The sequence below is a fragment of the Kogia breviceps genome, chromosome 18, assembly GCF_026419965.1.
Source record: "Kogia breviceps isolate mKogBre1 chromosome 18, mKogBre1 haplotype 1, whole genome shotgun sequence".
In the NCBI taxonomy this organism is placed as follows: domain Eukaryota; kingdom Metazoa; phylum Chordata; class Mammalia; order Artiodactyla; family Physeteridae; genus Kogia; species Kogia breviceps.
The window spans coordinates 12705585-12725365 of NC_081327.1; the positions used below are offsets into that span (position 1 = coordinate 12705585).

At 52.0% G+C, this 19781-nt stretch overlaps 2 protein-coding genes across 10 annotated transcripts in view; both read right to left on the reverse strand.

The window, feature by feature from the left end:
- Window positions 1-103: 103 nt before the first annotated feature.
- Window positions 104-5798, reverse strand: PSMD8 (proteasome 26S subunit, non-ATPase 8). 2 transcript variants are annotated; one of them, XM_059045071.2, is made up of 7 exons: window positions 5403-5798; window positions 4280-4352; window positions 4053-4155; window positions 2695-2860; window positions 1700-1800; window positions 1063-1174; window positions 104-339 (listed from the first exon to the last, which is right to left on the reverse strand). In XM_059045071.2, the coding sequence occupies exons 1-7, from the start codon at window positions 5763-5765 to the stop codon at window positions 202-204; spliced, it is 1056 nt and encodes a 351-aa protein (XP_058901054.1). In that variant the 5' UTR covers window positions 5766-5798; the 3' UTR covers window positions 104-201. The 2 variants fall into 2 exon arrangements, with proteins under 2 accessions (XP_058901054.1, XP_066876500.1); XM_067020399.1 differs by lacking the exon at window positions 1063-1174.
- Window positions 5799-7969: 2171 nt separating this feature from the next.
- Window positions 7970-19781, reverse strand: part of CATSPERG (cation channel sperm associated auxiliary subunit gamma) — a 29875-nt gene continuing 18063 nt past the window's right edge. For 4 of the 8 annotated variants that reach the window (XM_067018466.1, XM_067018464.1, XM_067018467.1 and 1 more), the window contains 16 exons: window positions 19560-19718; window positions 19350-19462; window positions 18345-18558; window positions 17652-18003; window positions 17449-17570; window positions 17226-17306; window positions 17079-17135; window positions 12920-13076; window positions 12666-12729; window positions 12415-12510; window positions 12079-12168; window positions 10785-10877; window positions 10596-10695; window positions 10038-10511; window positions 9524-9692; window positions 7970-8529 (listed from right to left, as the gene is read on the reverse strand). In XM_067018466.1, the coding sequence (XP_066874567.1) occupies window positions 10227-10511; window positions 10596-10695; window positions 10785-10877; window positions 12079-12168; window positions 12415-12510; window positions 12666-12729; window positions 12920-13076; window positions 17079-17135; window positions 17226-17306; window positions 17449-17570; window positions 17652-18003; window positions 18345-18558; window positions 19350-19462; window positions 19560-19718 (1983 nt within the window). In that variant the 3' untranslated portion in view covers window positions 7970-8529; window positions 9524-9692; window positions 10038-10226. Of the gene's footprint in view, window positions 8530-9523; window positions 9693-10006; window positions 10512-10595; window positions 10696-10784; window positions 10878-12078; window positions 12169-12414; window positions 12511-12665; window positions 12730-12919; window positions 13077-17078; window positions 17136-17225; window positions 17307-17448; window positions 17571-17651; window positions 18004-18344; window positions 18559-19349; window positions 19463-19559; window positions 19719-19781 lie in introns of those variants that run through there. The other 4 variants (XM_059045093.2, XM_067018465.1, XM_067018463.1 and 1 more) reach the window with 4 other exon arrangements.

The window sequence follows — 19781 nt, forward strand, 5'->3', positions numbered from 1 at the left end:
GCTGACCCAGGGTTATCTCAGACCTCCTAGGGCCCCCCAACCTCCAAGTTCTTCAGAGATAAGAACTTACATCCCTACCATTCCACTCGGAGAGACAAGGGCCTAAGAGAGAAAATGTCAATCCACTTTTATTGGGGGAAACCCTGAACTGCAACTGCCTTAAATAATGCAAGCTCTGCTCCACCCCAGTGCCTGGTGGGCTCAGACGATCATCTCCAGCTGCCGGGCATACTCGATGACCTGTTTGGCCAGCTCCGTGGAGGGGATGGTGGTATCTTCTGGCTTCTGCTGCTGGCTGGCAAAGCTGTAGTAGTTGTTGAGGCCCAGGACCCACCCTCGCTGCAAGAAGGGAGAGATGAGAGATGGGTGGGGTGATCACACAGGCACCCTCCCCTTACCCATGTGGCCCCTGGCTCCCTTTCCTCACCAACCCTACTCTACCCTGCACAGCCCTAGGCAAGTAACTTCACCTCTCTGTGCCTCAGTTTCTCCACGTTTGAGATGGGGACCCTAATTAATCACACAATTTTCTGGGTCTGCTGTGAGGATTCAGTGAATCAAAAGTGCTAAGAATAGTGTTGGGACCAGAGTAAACGATCACTAAGTATCAGCTGTCACAATCGCTCAAGTTCAATTTCACCTCTTCCAGTCTGATCTTGACCCTCCTCAGTCACCAGGGCTATTGCACCCCATGCATCAGCATCTCCAAGGGCACTGCTCTCACACAAATACCCCAGACCAAATGAAGCAAAGTCTTGTGGGGAAAAGCTGCAACCTCCAGGGAATTCTGATAAGCCCAGCAACCAACATATGCTAAGCCTCCACCTGCACCTGGTGCCAGGTGCTGGGCTAAGCTCATCCCACATATTAAACTCTAGCCCCTTTCTACACGTAGGGAAACTGAAGTTCGGAGAAGTTCGGCAACTTGCCTGAGGTCACACAACTGGATTTAAACCTGGGCAGTCTTGCTCCAGTGTCCCTCCAGCCCACCCCACCCTGCTGTTAGTGAGTGCACCCCTTGGCTCGCTGGCCCCGTGGTCCCCTGCCCTCCACCCCAGACACCTTCTTGGCGTAGTCTGTCATCTTTTTGGGTGTGTTGAAGAATAGGATCCGGGTGGCCTCAGTGAAGAGGATTTTTTCATAGGCCTTCTCGATGCACCCAGCAATCTCATCCCTGGCGGAAGATGAGATTCTCATTACTGAGCACAGACAACTCTCCAGGCCCTGTCCTCTCAGGCCAGACCCTTCAGTTCAGCACTGATGGCTGGAATGTGTTACCTGCCCTGTTCAACCAATCAAGGCTCAGGGGAGAGTAGCTTGACGAGAGTTGCAAAGCTAGGGCCACAGTAGGGTCCACAGTCAGATCTCTGGGACTCCTGGGCCCACACTCTGAGGTGAAGCCATATGACTTGTGGAGCACTTCCATGAGAGGCAGCAGGGTCTCTGTCTGCTGAGTGGTGTCTGGGTGCCAAGTCCATGCTCAGGGTCTGATGTCCACGGGCACACACATACACAGCCCACAGTGAGATGAGGGCTCTTACCCCCATTTCATGACCAGTTCCAGTTCACAGAAAAGGAGAACTGATGTGCCCAGCTTCCCCAGATCACGAGTGGCCAGAATGGGATTTAAAAACAGAGCTGTCTGACTCCAGAGTCCAGGCTCTTTCTAAACTCCACACGACCCTGGCCCCCCACACACCTGATAGTGTCAAGCAAGATGTCGATGAAGAAGGTATAGCTCTCAGCAGGGATGTTGCCTTTGGCCAGGAACACCTTGTTGTAGCTGCCCTCCATCAGGTACTGTAGAGGACAGGGGTGAGGAAGAAGAGGGTGAGGAAGAGGCAGCACAGGGGCCTACCCACTGAGGCCTCACCATACTCCCAGTGCCTCCATAATCTACACTCTACTAGAACAGTCTCTGCCATACAGTCACCCATTCCCCATGCAGACTGGGTCCTACTCTTCCTGGAAGCCCTCCCTGGTTTTCTCACACACACACACTCTCTCTTCCTCTCCCTCTCTCTCTCCCTCTCTCCCTCTCTCTCTCTCTCTCTCTCCCTCTCCCTCCCTCCCTCTCTAAGCCTGCCCCTGGTTAGTATCTAATTATCTATTTTCCAGGAGGGAGACAGAGCTGGAGCCATCCCAAAGCTCATTCCTCCACATCTTTGCCCAAGCTGTGCTGCCCCTGCCATAAATGCCCTCTCTCCCATCCTCTCCCCACAGTGAAATCCTCCCATGAAACCTCAGCTCTAAGAACTACTTCTTAACCTTAGGTACCACGTGGTTGGGTTCTTCACCCCTTTAAAGTCTTTCTCAAGTTTCATCTTTTCAGCAAGGCATTCTCTGACCACCCTGCCCCTGCCCTTCCACCCTCCTTCCTGCTTTATTTTTCTCCACAGCATTTCACATCTGACAGACCATATACAGGTTATTTAATCTTTTTGTTTATTGTCCACTTCCTCACCTGAATGTCATCCTCACAAAATCAGAGATTCTAACTGTTTTGTTCACTGTAGAGTCTGAAAACCAACCACAGTGCCTGGTACAGGGCTGGGGCTCAATATCTGTTGGACAAATGAGTCCATAGGCTGAAAGATGGGTGAACCCTCTCATTTGGGAGGAAACCCTCCTGAATGTCTGTCCCTGTACCACTCCCTTTAGCCAGGCCCTCCCCTCCCCCTTCCTCAGCCTCACTTGCTCGAGGGACACCGGATGCTTGATGTATACATTGGTCTGGATGTCCTTGGCAGGCAGCCGCTCCAACTCTGTGTGGAACTCAGCCACCCGGTTCTGGGACAGCAGGAAGAGGAGGTTGAGGCCCAAGAGCTGATGCATGTAGGCTGACTCCGGGAGCTGCTCCCTGTGGACCCGGGTGGGACACCAAGGTAAGGAGGGCTTAGGTACCGACCAAGCCCCCCACTCCAGGCTTCAGGGACCCTGACGACTGCCCAATGCTCTCTCCTTGGAGGGGTATCAGGTCCTGGGTTTTCAGATGAAACCGAGGCCCAAAGAGACATGAAGAAGCCACAATCATATGGGCCCTAGAAAGTGACCTCACACCAGTAAAGTGACTTAGCCTCAGTTTCCCCAACTGTAAAATGGGTATCACCGCAGTACCCATCTGATAGAGGTGGGTTAAATAAATAAGGGTTAAGTTATTAAATGATTTAATCCAGGTAGTGATTAGAACAGTATCCGGCCCAAATAAATATTAATAAGTGTTAACTATGATTATGATATTAAGAATCATCACCTTCACTTTTGGGGGGAAACTGAGGACTTGGGAAGTAAAGTCATTTGCCCAAGACCATATAATCAGGAAGTGGCAAAATTAGTTTCAAACTCAGGTTTGTCTGGCTTCTGATGTCAAATTCTTAATCATTAGTCCATGCAAGCCCCATTCAGTTATGAAGCCATTCAGTTTCATATTCAATACACAGCCAGTGAGTCCCTGCTCTGGGCCCGGCTCCACGCTAGGCAGTGCTGGGACACAGCAGTGGCTAAGGCCCTTCTGCTTATAGAAGACTCACAGTCCAGTGGGAGACACAGGGCTGGGATGGGGAGACACAGACAGACAGGTCAGGGCTTATACAGCATTGGAGGCCACAGGAAAGAGCATGGTCTGAAACCCGAGGGCTATGGGGAGCCAGGACAGGTTCTAAGCTGATGATAAACATGGTCAAATTTTAGTGTCACAAAGAACCTACTGGCTGCTGTGGAGGGATGAATCTGCGGGAATAAGGCTGGGGCCAAGGCAGGTAAAAGGGGATAGTGGCTACATTGGGGAGTGGAAATTTAGAGTGGGAATGTGAAGGGGGAGACAGACTGGAGCGCAACAGAGACTGGATGGTATAATCCCAGACTCAGGACCTCCAGGCCAACCCCTAACCCTGAGGCTTCCGGTGGCACAGCTCTGCAAAGGGGTAATTCCCAAGTGAAGGAAGATGTCTCAAGTGTCTAGAGCAACAAGGATAAAAAGCTGCCATGTAACACCCCCGCACACACACACACACACACACGCAAACCAAATTAGGGGCAGGGCCTATCCTCACTTGTAATCGAAGTAATAGCATTTGAGCTGGGCCATGTACCGCTCGAAGGAGGGAATGTCCTTGCGTAGGATACTCCACTGGGCCCCGATCTCCAGTATGTCACCTGTAGGTAACAGGGGAAGCTCTCAGGAGGTGACTGTGGTCCGACCCTGACCGCCACTGCTGCCATTCCTGCCATGACCACAGCCCGTAATGCCCCCCACCCAACCAACCCCAGTGACACTCACGGGCCAGAATGAGCTGCTGTTTGGTCAGTTTGGTCCCTGTCGTTGGCAGGAAGTTGAGCTCCAAAAGAACCAGCTGACGAGGAGGGCAGGGGAAGGAAGGAAAGAAGATGGGACTTCAAGTACAGATTACTTACCTTTTTCTAGGTCTTGGTTTTCCCTCCTAGAAAATGGAGCTAATCATCATCCCTAACTCTTAAGGCTGTTATGAGTATTAAAGAAGTCAGTCCTCATAACGCCCTCAGGTCAGGGCCTGGCCATAAGATAAGGGCTCATTTAAGATGACCTCATATTACAAGTATTAATAGATCCACTGGGGAAACAAGAAAGCCACTCCATGCCTGACCCAATGGAATCAAGGGGTGGGGAGACACTAGCACCTTCAATTCTTTGGCAATCTTTTCCCATACTTTGGTGGGTTGGGCCCAGCTACCCCCCTCCATCTACACCAGGGAGGAAAGGAGGCTAACCTCTTCCCATAGTCCAGTCCACACACTATCCCTTATCAGATACATCCCCCTCAGCAACTTGGTCCAGCCCACTGTATTTGTACTCTCTCCCAAAAACACCTGGCCTGAAGCAACCCGAGCCCCATTCTGGTCCTCTACTGTAAGAATATTTTTCCTAGGTTTTTCCTAAGTTCAGTCTTGCCCTCACAACTTGGCTGCGCCCCTCTCCCCATAGACGTATCCCTAAGCCCCAGATTTCTCAGACCTTAACTTGACCTGGTCCTAACCACGAACCCCATCATCTCAGCCTCCTTCTTCCATCACACTGTCCAGTCCTCATTCCCCACTTGGTGTCGTCCAGAACCCTCTATCAGAAAAACTCTGACAGCCCCATCCTGCCACTCCAGCCAGCTACGTCTCCAAGCACCAAAATTTTAACTTCTCACTCGTCTGTGCCAGAAACACTCTTTCCGTCACCCCCACCGTGGGGCCGCATTTGGTCCATTCCAGGCCCCTCTCACGTCTTCATTCCTCCAAGCCCGCACTTTGGCTGTTCCGAATCCTTCACCCTATTGGATCGCCCAGCCCGTCCTAGTCATGTCGGCGCTGCGGCCTCCCCCTGGGCCCGGAACTCGGCTGGGTCTGGACCCCTCGAAGCACCCCCGGCCGATCCCTACCTTGAGACGGCCGAGCTCTTCCCCGCACTTGCTAAGATTGGGGCTTTTACGGTTCCATTCGCCCTTGAGTTGCTCGTACATGCCGGCCGCGGCCTGCAGGACTGCGCCCGAGGCCGCCGCAGGCCCCGAGCTCGAGACTCCCGCCACCCCGTTCACCGCCGCGGCCGCCATCTTCCGTGATGCGGCAAACCGCTCGCCCGATTTACGGCAGCGACGCCTACTGCGCCTCGCCCGGCGGAAGTGGGGCCGAGAGGTGGAGCCCAAAGCCGGGGGCGGGGCTGCGACTGCCCGCCTCCGCCTGCCGGGGTTAGCATTCAGTAGCTCTCGGGGAGGTGCCCTCGGAGCCCGGCTCTTAAGAAACATGTTAGTCGGAGCTCCGCCTCTGCTGTCAGTCAAGATGGCGACCGGAAGTCGCCACCTGCCCTAACTGAAAATGGCAGCGGTCGCAACGCCTCCCCGCCTCCCGTAGCCAATATGGACGCCCTAGCTTCAGCTTGGGTTTTCGAGATGCTATGTTTCTGTATTGGAGATTACTCCTGCGTGGCAGCTTTTCTAAAGCAAGAGGTGGCGGTGGTGGAGCCATTTGGATACCTGTGTTATTCTTCCCATGTTACAGACAGGCTTTGAGAGGCTGGGTAAACCTCCAAGAGACTAACGGCTGAGATTTGACCCTAGGTCTTTCTCTAGTCTCTCAGTGCATCCTTCCACACTTTCTCCGAGCTTGTACGAATACGCACAAACTTTACAAAAATCATCCAGTCTTAATAACTTTAAGTGCCACCATATATGCACATATATGCACATTGGGAGGATTCCCAATTTTTTTTATCCCTACCCCAGATTCTTCCGTTTATATCACACCCGCCTATTTAACGTCTCCACTTTTTCTCAATTCTCTTGTCTCCATCATTTAGAATGTCAGCTCCATGAGAGAAGGGATATTTATCGGTTTTCTTTTTTTTTTTTTTGGTTTTTTTAAGATGCTGGGGGTAGGAGTTTATTAATAAATTTATTTATTTTTGCTGTGTTGGGTCTTCGTTTCTGTGTGAGGGCTTTCTCTAGTTGTGGCAAGTGGGGGCCACTCTTCTTCGCGGTGCGCGGGCCTCTCACTGTCGTGGCCTCTCCTGTTGCGGAGCACAGGTTCCAGACGCGCAGGCTCAGTAGTTGTGGCTCACGGGCCTAGTTGCTCCGTGGCATGTGGGATCCTCCTAGACCAGGGCTCGAACACGTGTCTCCTGCATTAGCAGGCAGATTTTCAACCACTGCGCCACCAGGGAAGCCCCTATCGGTTTTCTTACTGCTGTATTCCCAGCACGAGGTAGACAGTCAATGAATATTTGTTGAATGAGTGAATGAGTGGGTGTGTAAACAACTTGTGTCTTCCCCACCCCCACCCCCCAGGCTGCACCGGTGGCTCATGGGGATCTTAATTCCCCCACCAGGGATTGAACCCTGGGGCCATAGCAGTGAAAGCCCAGAGTCCTAACCATTGGACCGCCAGGGAATTCCGAAGTTGTGTCTTTAAAAAAAAGTTTTAAAGAAAAACTGCCATCGTACTATACATATTTTCTAAAAAGCACAGTGCTTTTTAGCAATACACTAAAGACATCTCTGGAGATCAGTGGGCAAATTTCTGACACTTTAACAAAAACGGCTGCATAATATCCCACAGCGTGAATATAGAATTCATGTAATGAATTCCTATATTGATGTTTGTGTTATTTTTGTTTACTTGTTTGCCACTTCTAACAATGCTGCAGTAAAGGTCCTTAAGGTGAGGGGGGAGGGAATTGGAGGAAGGTGGTCAAAAGGTACAAATTTCCAGTTACAGGATAAATAATTGGGATGTAATGTACAACTTGATGACTACAGCTAACCCTGCTGTATGATATATAGGAAAGTTGATAAGAGAGTACATCTTATGAGTTCTCATCAAAAGGAGAAATTTTTTGCCTTTTTTCTTTCTTTTTATTGTATCTATATGAGAGATGGATTTAAGCTGGACCTATTGTGGTAATCGCTTCACATTACATGCAAATCAAACCATCATGCTGTATGCCTTAAACTTACAGTGATGTATGTTAATTATTTCTTAGTAAAACTGGGAGAGCGGTGTAAAAAAATCCTTAAATGCATTTCTTAGAGTACAGTTGTTTTATTTCTAAGGGACAGATCCTAGGAATTAAGATTACTGAGTTGAGATAAGCATATTTTTTTCATTTTAATAGACATCATAATATTGCTTTCCAAAGTTGTAGCAGTTCACAGTTCCACCAGCAATGAAAGTGCTGGCAGCATCACTGCTGCTGGGCTATGTAGCTTCTGCTTTTTCCTTTTACCAGTCTGATAGGGGACGAGCACTAATTTTTTGTTGCTTTAGTTTGGATTTCTGTACTAATGAGGTTGAGCATCCTTTCCTGTGTTTATTGAACATTTGGATTTCCTCTTCTCTGAAATTTTCTGTGGGGTTATTGCATTTTTCTATGAATTTTTATGTACTTGTGCATACTGGAGATAAAACGTTTTATCATATATGTTGCAACTATTTTCTTTGGTCTAGTGTTTATTTTCTGAATATATATACATATATAATTTATTTATTAATCTTTCACCATGCAAAATTTTGCTTTTTACATAGTCAGTTTTATGTAACTTTCCCTTTCCCTTTTGCTTAGGAAATTCTCCCCATGCCAAAGTAAAACAGTCTCCAAAACTTTTTGGTAAGGTATTTGTGTTTTTGCACATGTCATTTTTATTATTAATCTTGACTTAATTTTTGCATATGGTGTGAAGTAGTGATCTAAACTTGTGTTCCCCACAAACTTCTGTGTTGAAACCTAACTCCCAATGTAATGGTATCAGGAGGCAATTAGTCTGTGAGGGCAGAACCCTCATATGTGAGATTAATGTCCTTATAAAAGAGACCTCAGTGACCTTCCTCATCCCTTCCGTCACGTGAGGACACAGTAAAAAGATGGCCATCTATGAACCAGGAAGCAGGTTCTCACCAGACACCGAATCTGCCAGAGCCTTGATCTTGGACTTCCCAGCCTCCAGAACTCTGAGAAATTTCTGTTGTTTGTAAGCCACCCAGTCTATGGTCTTCCGTTACAGCAGCCTGAATGGACTTAGGTCAAAACAGGATGTTATCTCAGCACATTCTCCTTAACCGCATCAATGCAATGAATTTTGTTGATAGATGTATCTGTACCACTGACTGTTGTGCGTATTGCTTGGCCATCGCTGACCTCCCTCCTGAGCCCCAGACCTGGGGTTCCCACAGCCTCCTGGACAGGCTCCTCTAGAAGTCAGACCTCCCACACCAACCATGACCCCAAATGGCCTTAGTGTCTCCCCCAGACCTGTTCCTTCTCCCCAGTCCTCATCCCAGGGACAGCCTCTTTGTCCCCCAGTCCCCAGGGCAGAGGCCTCGGCCTTTTCCTAAACGCCCTCCTTGCTCCCACTCCTTCCATGGCCTGTCAGCTTCACAGCCTGTTCACGAGGCCTCCTAAGCATCCCTCCCGCCTGTCCCTTCTTCTCCTTCCCACACCAGGCTTCGGTCCAGCACCGTCCCCTCCTGCCCAGGTCCCTGGCCTACTGCCTCGAGTGCTGAGCCATCCTCCACAGGGCAGCTCTATAATGTGACCTCAGTGGCCTTGCCTGCTCTGGAGCTGTGCTGCCTCATCATGGACAAGCTAATCCAACTGTCTGCCCTGGTGTCCCCTGGGCCTCTGCTTCTACAGTGAAGGAGTGGAGGGGGTGATCAGAGGACCTGCATAGTACCTTCACGCAAGACCTCTGGGGAGCGGCTGGAGTTGAGTCTATTGGGTGGACAGGGAGTGGAGTACAAAGGCACATTTGCTTTTCGCCTTTCGGTCTGTCCTCTTCCCCTTCTTGACACACCTGTTCCTTACAAGAGCTGCCCTTCCCCACACATAAGCAAGAGATTAGGGAGGGATTGACAACCCTCAGCTCCCGGGCTGGGCTCTGAAGGGCTTAACCCAGTCAAGGTCCCATCTGCCTGGCAGAGTGAGTGGTAAAGTAGTGAGCTTATGACCCAACCCCATCCAATCAGAGTGACTGACAGGACTTTTGCCTGGGAATGTTGCACTTCAGCTCACCTTTTTTCTCAGGACAGTAAGACATGTGGATGTGCAGCCTCAGACGATGAAGTGGGCTGGCCTGAGGTCAGAGACCACCCTCAGAGAAGGGCAGAGCAGGGAACGGTAGAGAAATGGAGCCAGAATCCTATGGACATTGAGGACTTCTGGATCAAACTGTACCTGAAGCCTGTATTAACAAAGTCCATAAATTACCATTTCCATATGGACCACCGAGTGAAATTTTTGCTACTTGCAACCAAAGCAAAAATTCTAACCTCTCCAGAGCCCCCTCCTTAAGATAGACACTAGATCTGTGTTGCCATTCAAAATACTCAGCAATTAGTATTAAACCTGGGCCCTGAACAATCAGAACAGACTGCAGGTCATAGCAACGGGCCTGGGTCATGGAGGACCCTGATGGACTGGAGGGAGCTCAGGGGCACTCTGGGGAGGGGCTGAGTAGGCAGGCACACAGAGAAGCCACTACTTACCAGCTTGGCATAGGAGGATTTTGATATTTTTAATAACTTACGTGGCTGAGTGGTACAAACTAATTGAACATGAGTCCTCAAAAGGTCCCACAGCTGTTGCTGAAATGCGAAGTGAAAATTCAAGCAGAACAGGGAGAAAGGCCTGGGATGAGTGAGCGACATGTTGCAGGTTCAAAATGGCCCAGGAAACGAGGGATGAGGGTGGGTGGCAGCTGAGGCAGGTAAGAGGCTCAGGATATTGACTTCTTCCTCCAGGTTTTCTTAGTGTCAGTCTTGTTCTCCTCTGCCACCTTGGAGGCGACTCTGGAGATGCCCCCAGAGCTCTCCCCGGATTTGGTCCCAGAGGTGTTGCTGAAGTCCCTGGTGTTGGAGGCGGTACTGTAGGTGTAAGATTCCCAGGCGATGATGTTGTTGATCTTCCAGCAGAGGACGTTGCAGACCTTCACCACATAGGGCGACAGGAGGCAGGAGATGACGTAGAGGATCACCAGACCAGCAAACAGGCTGGCTGACACCTGCAGGCACCACCCAACAGGCATGGGTGAGCAGCCTGGGGGCCCCCATCCACGCAGCAGGGCAGCTCCAGGGCAGCCACTCACCGTGAGGATGAGGAAGGCCCGCCTGGCACTGAGTGGGAGCCCATGGATGTGCAGCAGGAAGGTGAGCTGGTAGTCGCAGTATGTGCTCCTGTCCACACCTCTGTTGGGGGATGGGGTTCAGGATTGGGGGAGGAGGTGGTCACCCCACAGCAAGCCCCCGACCCCGCCTGGGCCAAGTGTCTGGCTCACCTATTGCTCACCAACACCTTGAAGAAGAACTCGGAGGCAAAGATGCTGTGCGGAATGGTGTCATGGCATGGGGAGTTCTCCATACAGAGCCACCTGGGGGCCCAAGTGCAGGCAGTTGTAGTACAAATCATGCCTAGCACGTGCCAATCCCTGACCTTCCCCTCTACCCCACAGACTCTAGGTGAGTACTAACTAGGTGCAATCTCCTACCTTTCTCCCTGATTCACTCCTTCACCCACTTTAGCCAATAAGGCTGACTGAACCCCTACCAGGTGCCAGGCTGTTGGTTTACTCATTCATTTCCTCATGTCTTTACATCTCCAGCTGTCAATTCCTCTGTTACTATGCATTCATCTAGATAATGGATTGTATACCTATTATGTGCCACCTCCTCATTTATTCTTTGCTACCTTTATTCCTTCACCCCACAAATGAATCTGGAGCAGCTACTACGTACAAAGTCATGTCTTCATTCATATATTCAATAAACGCAGGTTGAATGCTGAATAGGTGCAAGTTGGCTACTTTGTTCATTCATTCACTTCCTTCATTTGGTCATGGCATCATTTTCTTCCTTTCATTATTATTATTCCTTTCATTATTATAGGGCCAGTTATTGAGGCCCTATATGCTTTTTTTTTTTTTTTTTTTTTTTTTTTTTTTTTTTTTTTTTTTTTGGTCAGTGCCTCACAGCTTGAGGGATCTTAGTTGCCCGACCAGGGATTGGACCCAGGCAGTGGAAGCACTGAGTCCTAACCACTGGACCACCAGAGAATTCCCCCTGTACTAACTTATTCCTTCATTGTTTTATTCATTCATTAAGACCTCCATTCAAATGTCAATAAATGCCTACCATGGATGAATTAACTTGTTCATTGTCTCATTCAACAAATACTATGTTGTCTATTCTGGACCTGGACTATAAGGGAGACAGACCTCACAGGAGACAGTGACAGCTCAGAGGGGTAAGGGCTGGGAAGGAGGAAACACAGGCAGAGGGGTCAGGGTGAGAATGCGGAACGTACAAGAGGACATGAGAGCAAATCTATCCCGTCTAGAACAGTCAGAAAAGTCCTCCTGGATGAAGTGGCATCTGAACTAAGGCCCAAAGAAAGATTAAGAGGGACCAGTCCTGCAGACAGAGGGTCCAGCTTGTGTAGAGATCAGTCTCATTTGGGGTCAAAAAGGCAGTCAGTGTAGCTTGAGGACCAGGAGGTCTCCCAGAGGCAGAAGGGATGGACAGGCCCGACAGACAGTGGGGGAGAAGGGGGCGTGCAGTCGGTCCGGCACTCACTCAATGCCTAAGCTGTTGTGGGACAAAATGTTGAAGGCTGAGTCCTCGGTGGTCGTTGCGTTTCTCGTGGTCCAGATGAGGCTGCCAGTCCTGTGCAGGAAGGGGTAACCTCAGTGGGGCCGGGGCCTCAGCGGGCAGAGGCGGGGATTGGGTGAGCGGAGCCTCCTGCCGTGGGCGGGGCCGAGTATGTGGGATGCTAGGAGCCTGGGCTGTGGGCGGGGCCTGAGACACCAAGATGGGCGGGGTTTGCAGCCCAGGGTTGGTCTGCGGCTGGGAAGATGGAGGGGCCTGCAGGGGAAGAAAGGCCGATTATGGGCCCGGTCCCACAGGGATTACTTGTCCAGGGGGCTGTTGAAGCGGTAGATATCCTCCTCGCTGTATTCCTTGATGGTGTCCAGGGTGGGCCCGCCACCCACCACCTTCAGCACGTAGCTGCCGGGAGCAGAGGTGCGCACGGACTGTCCGGAGTCCTGCATCACCTCTACCACCCCCACCCCCACTTCCTCCCCACCCTTCCTCCCCGCCCCCCCCCACTCCACGACTCCCCACCTCACTCCTGTCAGCCGCTGGCTTGGCCACGACTTTACCTGCCCTGAAAACTGCCAGAATCTCCCGTCACCAAATCTTGGATCAAGAAGAATGGGTAGAAGACTGTGGGGTCGGAGGAGTTGAGGCGGGGAGGAGAAATTAGCTCGGAAGTGGATGGAGAGGGGCAGGAGAGACGAGTGGTCCACGGGGAAGGGCAGAGGGGCAGTGAGAGGGCAGGGAGGAAAGGCTTGGGAGGGCAAGGTAGTGGGGGCAGAGGACACTGAACATTGAGAGGTGGGGGCTGGACACGCACCGTCGCGGAAGAGGAAACAGGGCATCTCGGGGTCGACCTGCACGCAGTCAAAGTAGTGTTTGTTCTGCAGGCGGTTGTACTCCAGCGTGTAGGTGATGTCAAAGGCAAGGCGCTTGCCTGGGGGGCAGCCGATAAGCAATGGCACCATCAGGTTGCCCTGAATGGGAGGAGAAAAGCCTGGCTCTAGGGGTGGGGCAGGGAAGTCACCCATCCTCCCACACACACCACCCCTACCTGCCAGGCTCACCCTCACCAGAGGGCAAGGTGATTATTATTATGATCGTTAAAGCAATAATAACTGCAAACACTTAAGTAGCTCTTACTATGCACAAGGCACTGAGGAATGGTCTCAGTGCTTTACATATTCAAATTTATTTAATCCTCAAAACCACCTTGTATGATATAGACCATTAATATCTCCATTTTAGAGATGGCAAAAGTGAAGCACAGAGAGGTCAAGTCACTTATTAATTATCCAAAGCCACACAGCTGGTAAGCAGTAGAGCTGGGATTCAAACTGAGACAGGTTGCTTCCAACTGCTTCCAGAATAAGACATACAAAACCACTAACACCTACACCTATGAAGCAGGACTTTCAAGGTTGAGGGAATTCCCTGGCAGTTCAGTGGCTGGGACTCCGGGTTTTCACTGCCATGACCCGGGTTCACTCCCTGGTCCGGGAACTAAGATCCCGCAAGCCTCGCAGCGTGGCAAAAAAAAAAAATTTTTTTTAATAAAATAAAATAAAGGGCTGAGGTTGAGCCTGAATTCTCAGACAGTAGACCTGGGGGAAGCATGGGGTATATGAGGGAAGTAGAGCCCAGGATGGGGGTTAGGGATCTGGGAACTCCCATGACATTGTCATTGGGAATGAAAGGCTTCTGGCCCATTCTGGGGGTAGGGCCCAAGGATTTCACCCAATTGTCAAAAGGACATGGACATCGGGAGACTGTGGCCTGGGCTTCATGTCTACTGCGGAGAGGCGTCGTGGCCACAGATTAAGCAATTCCCATGCTCGCCTGAGCCAAAGACTTTACACCTATCAACCAATGAATCACTGGGAGGTCTAGTGGGTGTCTCAGATTCAATCTATCCACAGGCCACCTCTGTTTATGGCACCTCATCCCTGCAAGTTCAGGCTAAGAAGCCTTGGCCTCATCCTGGAAACCTCTCTTTCTCTCACCCCCACACGCAGTCCATCCAGAAATCCTGTTGTCTCTAAACTTCAAAATAGAGCTACTCTCTTCCCCAAACCCCCAACCCCTCTGCTCCACCCTGGCTGGCCCCTTTCCTCCCTGCTCCCGCCCCTCCCCCCAGGCTGTCCCCCACATGCCGCCAGAGGGACTCTGTGAACACCTGAGTTGCCTCTCTGCTCAGATGCCTCCCAGGTGACCTGCCCATCACCGCTTTGACCTCATCTCTCTCCATGGTCCTCCTCGCTAGCCCTGATCCAGCCATGCCTGCTCCCCACCGTTCCTTTAGTCTAACACATGAAACATACTCCTGCCTCCAGGCCTCTGCCACCTGTCCCCTCTCGCTGACATGCTTTCCGGCACATAACTGCATGCTCACTTCCTCCCCTCCTTCAAGTCTTTGCTCCAGTGTTTCCTCCTCGGCCAGGTCTTCCCTGAACCATCCTATGGAAAATGCTAACCTACCCCAGGCCCCTTGCTCACTACTTTTTCTCCTAGCACTCATTGCCCTTAACATACAATATCTTTTATTTCTCTTGCTTATTATCTGACTCTCTGTTCTGGGTTGAACTGTGTGTCCCAAAAAGATATTAGGACCAGGGAAGTCCTAATTCCCTGGTACCTGCCCATGTGACCTAATTTGGAATAGGGTCTTTACAGATGTAATCAAGTTAAGATGAGGTCACACTGGATTAGGGTGGACCCTAGTCCAACGACCAGTGTCCTTATAAGAAGAGGGAAATTTGGACACAGACACATAGGGAGGAGGCCTTGTGAAGATGGAGACAGATTGGAGTGATGCATCTACAAGCCAAGGGGCTGTCAAGGATCACCAGAAGCTAGGAGAGAGCACAGAACAGATTCTCCCTCAAAACCTGCAGAGGGAATCAATCCCAATTTTGGACTTCTGACTGCCATAACTGGGAGAGAATAAATTTCCCAGTTTGTGGCAATTTGTTATGGCAGGCTAGGAAATGAATACACTCCCACCCCCACTAGAACATCAGCTTCATAAGGTCAGGAATTCTGTTTTGTTCACTGCTGTAACTCCAGCACCTAATAAAACAATGCTGGCATGTAATAGGATGTCATAGGTACCCAATAAATATGGGTTGAGTGAATGAATAAGCTTTAGGGCGCAGGGAGTGAAATGTGTTCCTGGTTTGTCCTCTCGATCCCAGGCTCAGCCCCATTCTCCTCTGTGGGCTGTCTCGGGAGCTGGCCTGTTGAGAGATGCCCCAAGCCTTGAGCATGTATTACGTGTAAATTTATTTCTTCCTTCCTTCATCCAACATATTTACAGATTGAGAACCCACTATTTATCAAATTAGTTCCAGTTCCCATTTTTTTTCCAGGATGAGGAGCCAGAGAGAGCCTCCAAGCCTTCCAAATACATATACCTCTTGATCTGGTAATGTGGGGGAGGGGAAAGAGAGGGACAAGAAACCCGAGAGGCCCCAGCCTGAGGCTACAGAGAAAGAGAAGTCAGACTACATCCCAACTTCAGCACCTCTGTTCCCTTGTCTGTTAAAAAAAAAAAAAATCATTGACTTTTTAAAAACTTAATCTTCAGGTGGGTATCATGGTTAGATAGATAGATAGATAAAGTAGATATATCCAGGGATACACACACACACACACACCCATATATATAGTGAAAATTTCCCTTCCATTCCCACCCTCCAACTGTCCTGCCTCTTCCCTATTCCACGTGTAGGGAACCATTAGGAGTACTTTCTGGCCCAATTCTCCAGAGTTCCTTCATGCAAATAAAAGCAAACATGAATATATGTTCTCAATTAACCTCTTTCGTGTTAACATTTTGTATATGCTGTTCCATTCCCTGCTTTTCTCTTTTAAGAATAAAATACACTTTGGAGACTATTCCACATCAGTATGTGTAAATATTTGTACCCCCGCCCCCCTTTTCTTGGGGGGTGGTGCGGTGCGGCTTGCAGGATCGTAGTTCCCTGACCAGGGATTGAACCCAGGCCATGGCAGTGAAAGCACCGAGTCCTAAACACTGGACCGCCAGGGAATTCTGGCCCCCCTGCCCCGCCCTTTTTAAATAGTTGCATAGTTTTCCACTGCATGGATGTATCACCATTTAACCAGTCCCCTATTAATGGACATTTAGGTTGTCTCCAATCTGGCTGTTTTTTTGCAGATCGGATTCCCAGAAGGGATGTGCTAGGTCAAAAATGGAGATGTTAACTTTGACTTTCTGGGGTTAAGATAAAGACAAAAATAATGCGTATCACTAAGGATAGAAGGAAATAGTTATTCGGCTAAGGTCAGTCACTCTTCCTTGCATTTGACCCCGAATATTCCATGTAATCCAAGGAGTTGGGAGCTGTTACAAGCCCCCTTTTTTAACTGCCCTGGGTCATAACAACCCAGGAGGAAGAAGTACCAGGGTCTGCCTCCTGGAGAGTGGGCAGGGAAGTGGGTGAGAACAAGGCTTCCTCTACCACTTATTAGCTCCCAGGGTTACTCTGAGCATATGTCTGCATCTCTCTGAGCCTCAGTGTTTGCCTCTGTGCAAAGGGGATACTGCATGTGTAAGCAAGTGAAGAACCAAGGCCCCAAAGGCTTGAACAAGGCACATGTGAGCAGGCAAAGGAAGAGCGAGATATGAAGGAAGGGCCAAGATGGCCCACGTGCCGCCTTTGTGCCAACTGGAAAATGAAGCCCCGTGTGGCAGATACTTTACTTCCGCCTGCAGAAAAGTATCAGAAGGGACATACAAGCTTGTGTGCAATCTACACGAAGCAGCCCTTTCTGAAAACACGAATGGATTAAAGGAGGGAGTGGGTGGCTGGGCGGGTGAATGATGAAAATGAACGAGAAAGAAATTAGGAAGGCATTCAGGGGATTCCCAGAAGGAGCCCTCGGGTTCCGCCCTGTTGAGACTCGACCCAATCCCTTCCCTCCCAGCCCAGGGCCCAGTACCCCAAGTCCAATACTTGCATGCGGGGCCCCTGGTGCGTGTTCTGGAAGCAGTGCCCGGACGAGCCCACCACCTGTGAGTAGGAACAGATAATGACTGGTGGACTCCACGGGCCCGGTCTTTTCCCTCATCCGCATCCCTCCCCTCCAGGCTTGGACCGCACCTTGACAAGCATGGAGGTTTTCATGAGGTGATGTCCTCTGATGCCCTGATCAAAGCAAAACCTTTTATCACTGAGCGTAACCTGGGGGTGGGGGCAGAAATGAAGGGGTCAGCAGGCCAGCGGGAGGACCCAGGGACAGTTCAAATAACCGCGGGCTTCTAACAGGTCCACTGCCTCAGTAGCTCCGCCGTCACCTCAGCTCCTCCCCTCCACCTGGTCTCACCCAGAAAAGCACCGAGTTGCGATTAACAAGGACCTTCTCCTTCACCACCGCCTCGATGCAGCCCGGGTCGGCCAGCACCACAGCCAGGCTCACCCGGCTCTGCACCTGGAAGGAGGCGCCTGCTTGGAGCAGAGGGAGGGGTCAGGGCGCCGCACCCAACAGAAGCCCCGCCCCCCAGGCTCCACCAGGCCCCGCCCACCGACCGTGCAGGGGCTCCGGCTCCCGGGCGGTCAGGAAGACCGAGAAGCGGTAGCTGGTGCCCTTGTCCAGGAAGATGCGCTCGGGCAGCTCGTTCTCAGCCTTAAGGTCGTAGATCCTTCCGTAGCTGGCCATGTCAACGTGCACACCGCCCGCGCTCCGCCAGTTGCTGGCCAGGTAGAAGTAGTAATCCTGGGGGACGGGATGCGGGGCAAAGACAAAGCCCGGACAGGGGGACGGTGAGGGGGGATCCGGGCTCGGCCCTCCCACCGATTCGCCACCCTCTCCACGCACCTGGTCCTGCTTCTTGTTCTTCCACCAGCGCCAGGCGGGGTCGTGCACCGGGTCCGCGTATGGCTGCGGGGACCGCCGGCACCTTGAGGGGGCCCAAGGGGTGTGCCCGGGCAGGCAGTATCCTCCGAGCCCTTCCTAGCCTCAGTCCCAGCCCCTGACCCTGAAAGCGGCCCCAAGCCCCGCTTTCAGCCCGACCGCCACATCCCCAAAGCCATCCCCCGCCTGAGCAGTGCTCGACCCCCCTCTCCAGCCTGCCTTAGCCTCGGACGCACCGAGGCGGCTCTGCTCTGCTCCGCCCTCCGCGGCGGTTCTCCCGGCCACGCGGGCCTTGCCTTCTACGCCTCTGCGGTCCCGCCTCACACAAGACCCGGCCCGGATGGCCCCGGCCGCCGCCAGGCGCCCACCTTGTCGTACTTCGAGTGCAGCCAAAGCAGGTAGTAGACGAGGCCCTGATAGACAGCGAGCGAGTTGTCGCTGTGGAAGCCCCAGGGCTCCAAGACACGCGGCGGCTGCGCCCGGTAGCGCTCCTGGCGCGTGTAGATCAGCGGGTTGGGCAGGTCCCGCAGACGCATCACCGTGAAGGGGCACAAGTTGGTGAAGGAGAGCGTCAGGTGGCTCCTGAGCGGCGGTAGTGGAAGACGGCGGCTGACTTTTCCGTCCGCGCACCAGGAGCCTCCGCAGGCCCCCCTTACCACCCCTGAGCCGCTGACTACCCAAGGCTAATCCATCCCTGCCCTTCCTCCTCAGCCTCAGCCCCTGGTGCCCCTGCACACATTCACGCGGTCGGCCCTCGGCCGCACAGGCCAGAGTCCTGGACCTCATCCTAGACTCGCCCCCACCCCCTCCACGGTACTCAACCTCCAAAGTGTCCTCCCCCCCGCCCCCCGCCCCCAGCTGCCTCCCTGGGCTCCTCTGCAGGTGAGCAGAAGGGTCACTGCTGAACACAGTGACATCTGACCATGGAGCCCCTCCCCTTAGTCCCATCGTGGTTCCCCAGGCCCCTCAAGATGAAGTCCAAGTTCCTCCCTGTGGCCACCAGGCTCACCTTGTCCACCCTGCCACCACTGCATTCTAGCAGCACCGCACCCTATCTCAGTTCTTTGATCAGCCAATCTCCTTCCCTCCCCGGGGCCTTGGCACATGTGGTTCACCCTGTCTGGAACACCCTGCTCCATGCTATCACCTGGTCGATTCTTCCTCACCCTTCAGGTCACAGCTCATGCACCTCTTCCTCCTTGAAGCCCTCCCTGATGCACCCTGTCCCCAGGCTGTGTCAGACCCCTCCTTTGAGTCCAGCGGTTGTCACTGGGGATGGCTTGGTCTCCACTCCACCTCCACCCCCCAAATGGGAGCTTCCCGCAGGCAGCGCCTAAGGCTCTGACTGCTGCTGTGGTCCAGTATCTTCTCACCCTTGCCGCTCCAAGAGGTAGTCGTTGCTGATCTGCTGGTACATCAGAAGCTGCTCCACAGGCACAAGCCTCTTGACAAGCCTGCCCTGCTGGTTGTCTGTAAGGTACACCAGCTGCAGCAAGAAGGCAGGGCCACATGAGCGGGTGTCAGCCACCCTGCAGCTTCCCCATGTCTCCCCCATGTCTCCCCCATAGCCCCCTGCTTAGCACCTGGTATAGTTTGTTATCTTCGTAGAAGAGGGTGACCATGGTCTCACTGGGGGCGTAGAGAGAGGACTGCTGCATCACCTGTAGGCTGACGTGCACCTCCCAGCCCTTGGACGGGAACAGCTTGTACACCTGGTAGCTACCCTCCAGGAGGTACCAGATCTGGGGTGAGACAGCCGGGTGTGTGTGTGTGAGGGCCATGGGCCCTGTGACCCCCACCTCTCG

Bases quoted from the DNA above. Each gene is read 5' to 3' on its own strand.
- PSMD8 (XM_059045071.2), bottom strand. From the start codon at position 5,765: ATGTTTCTTAAGAGCCGGGCTCCGAGGGCACCTCCCCGAGAGCTACTG. The intron at 4,156-4,279 runs GTGAGTGTCACT...TGTTACCTACAG, and splicing joins ACAGCAGCTCATTCTGGCCC to GTGACATACTGGAGATCGGG. The intron at 340-1,062 runs GTGTCTGGGGTG...CCCTTCTTGCAG, and splicing joins TGACAGACTACGCCAAGAAG to CGAGGGTGGGTCCTGGGCCT.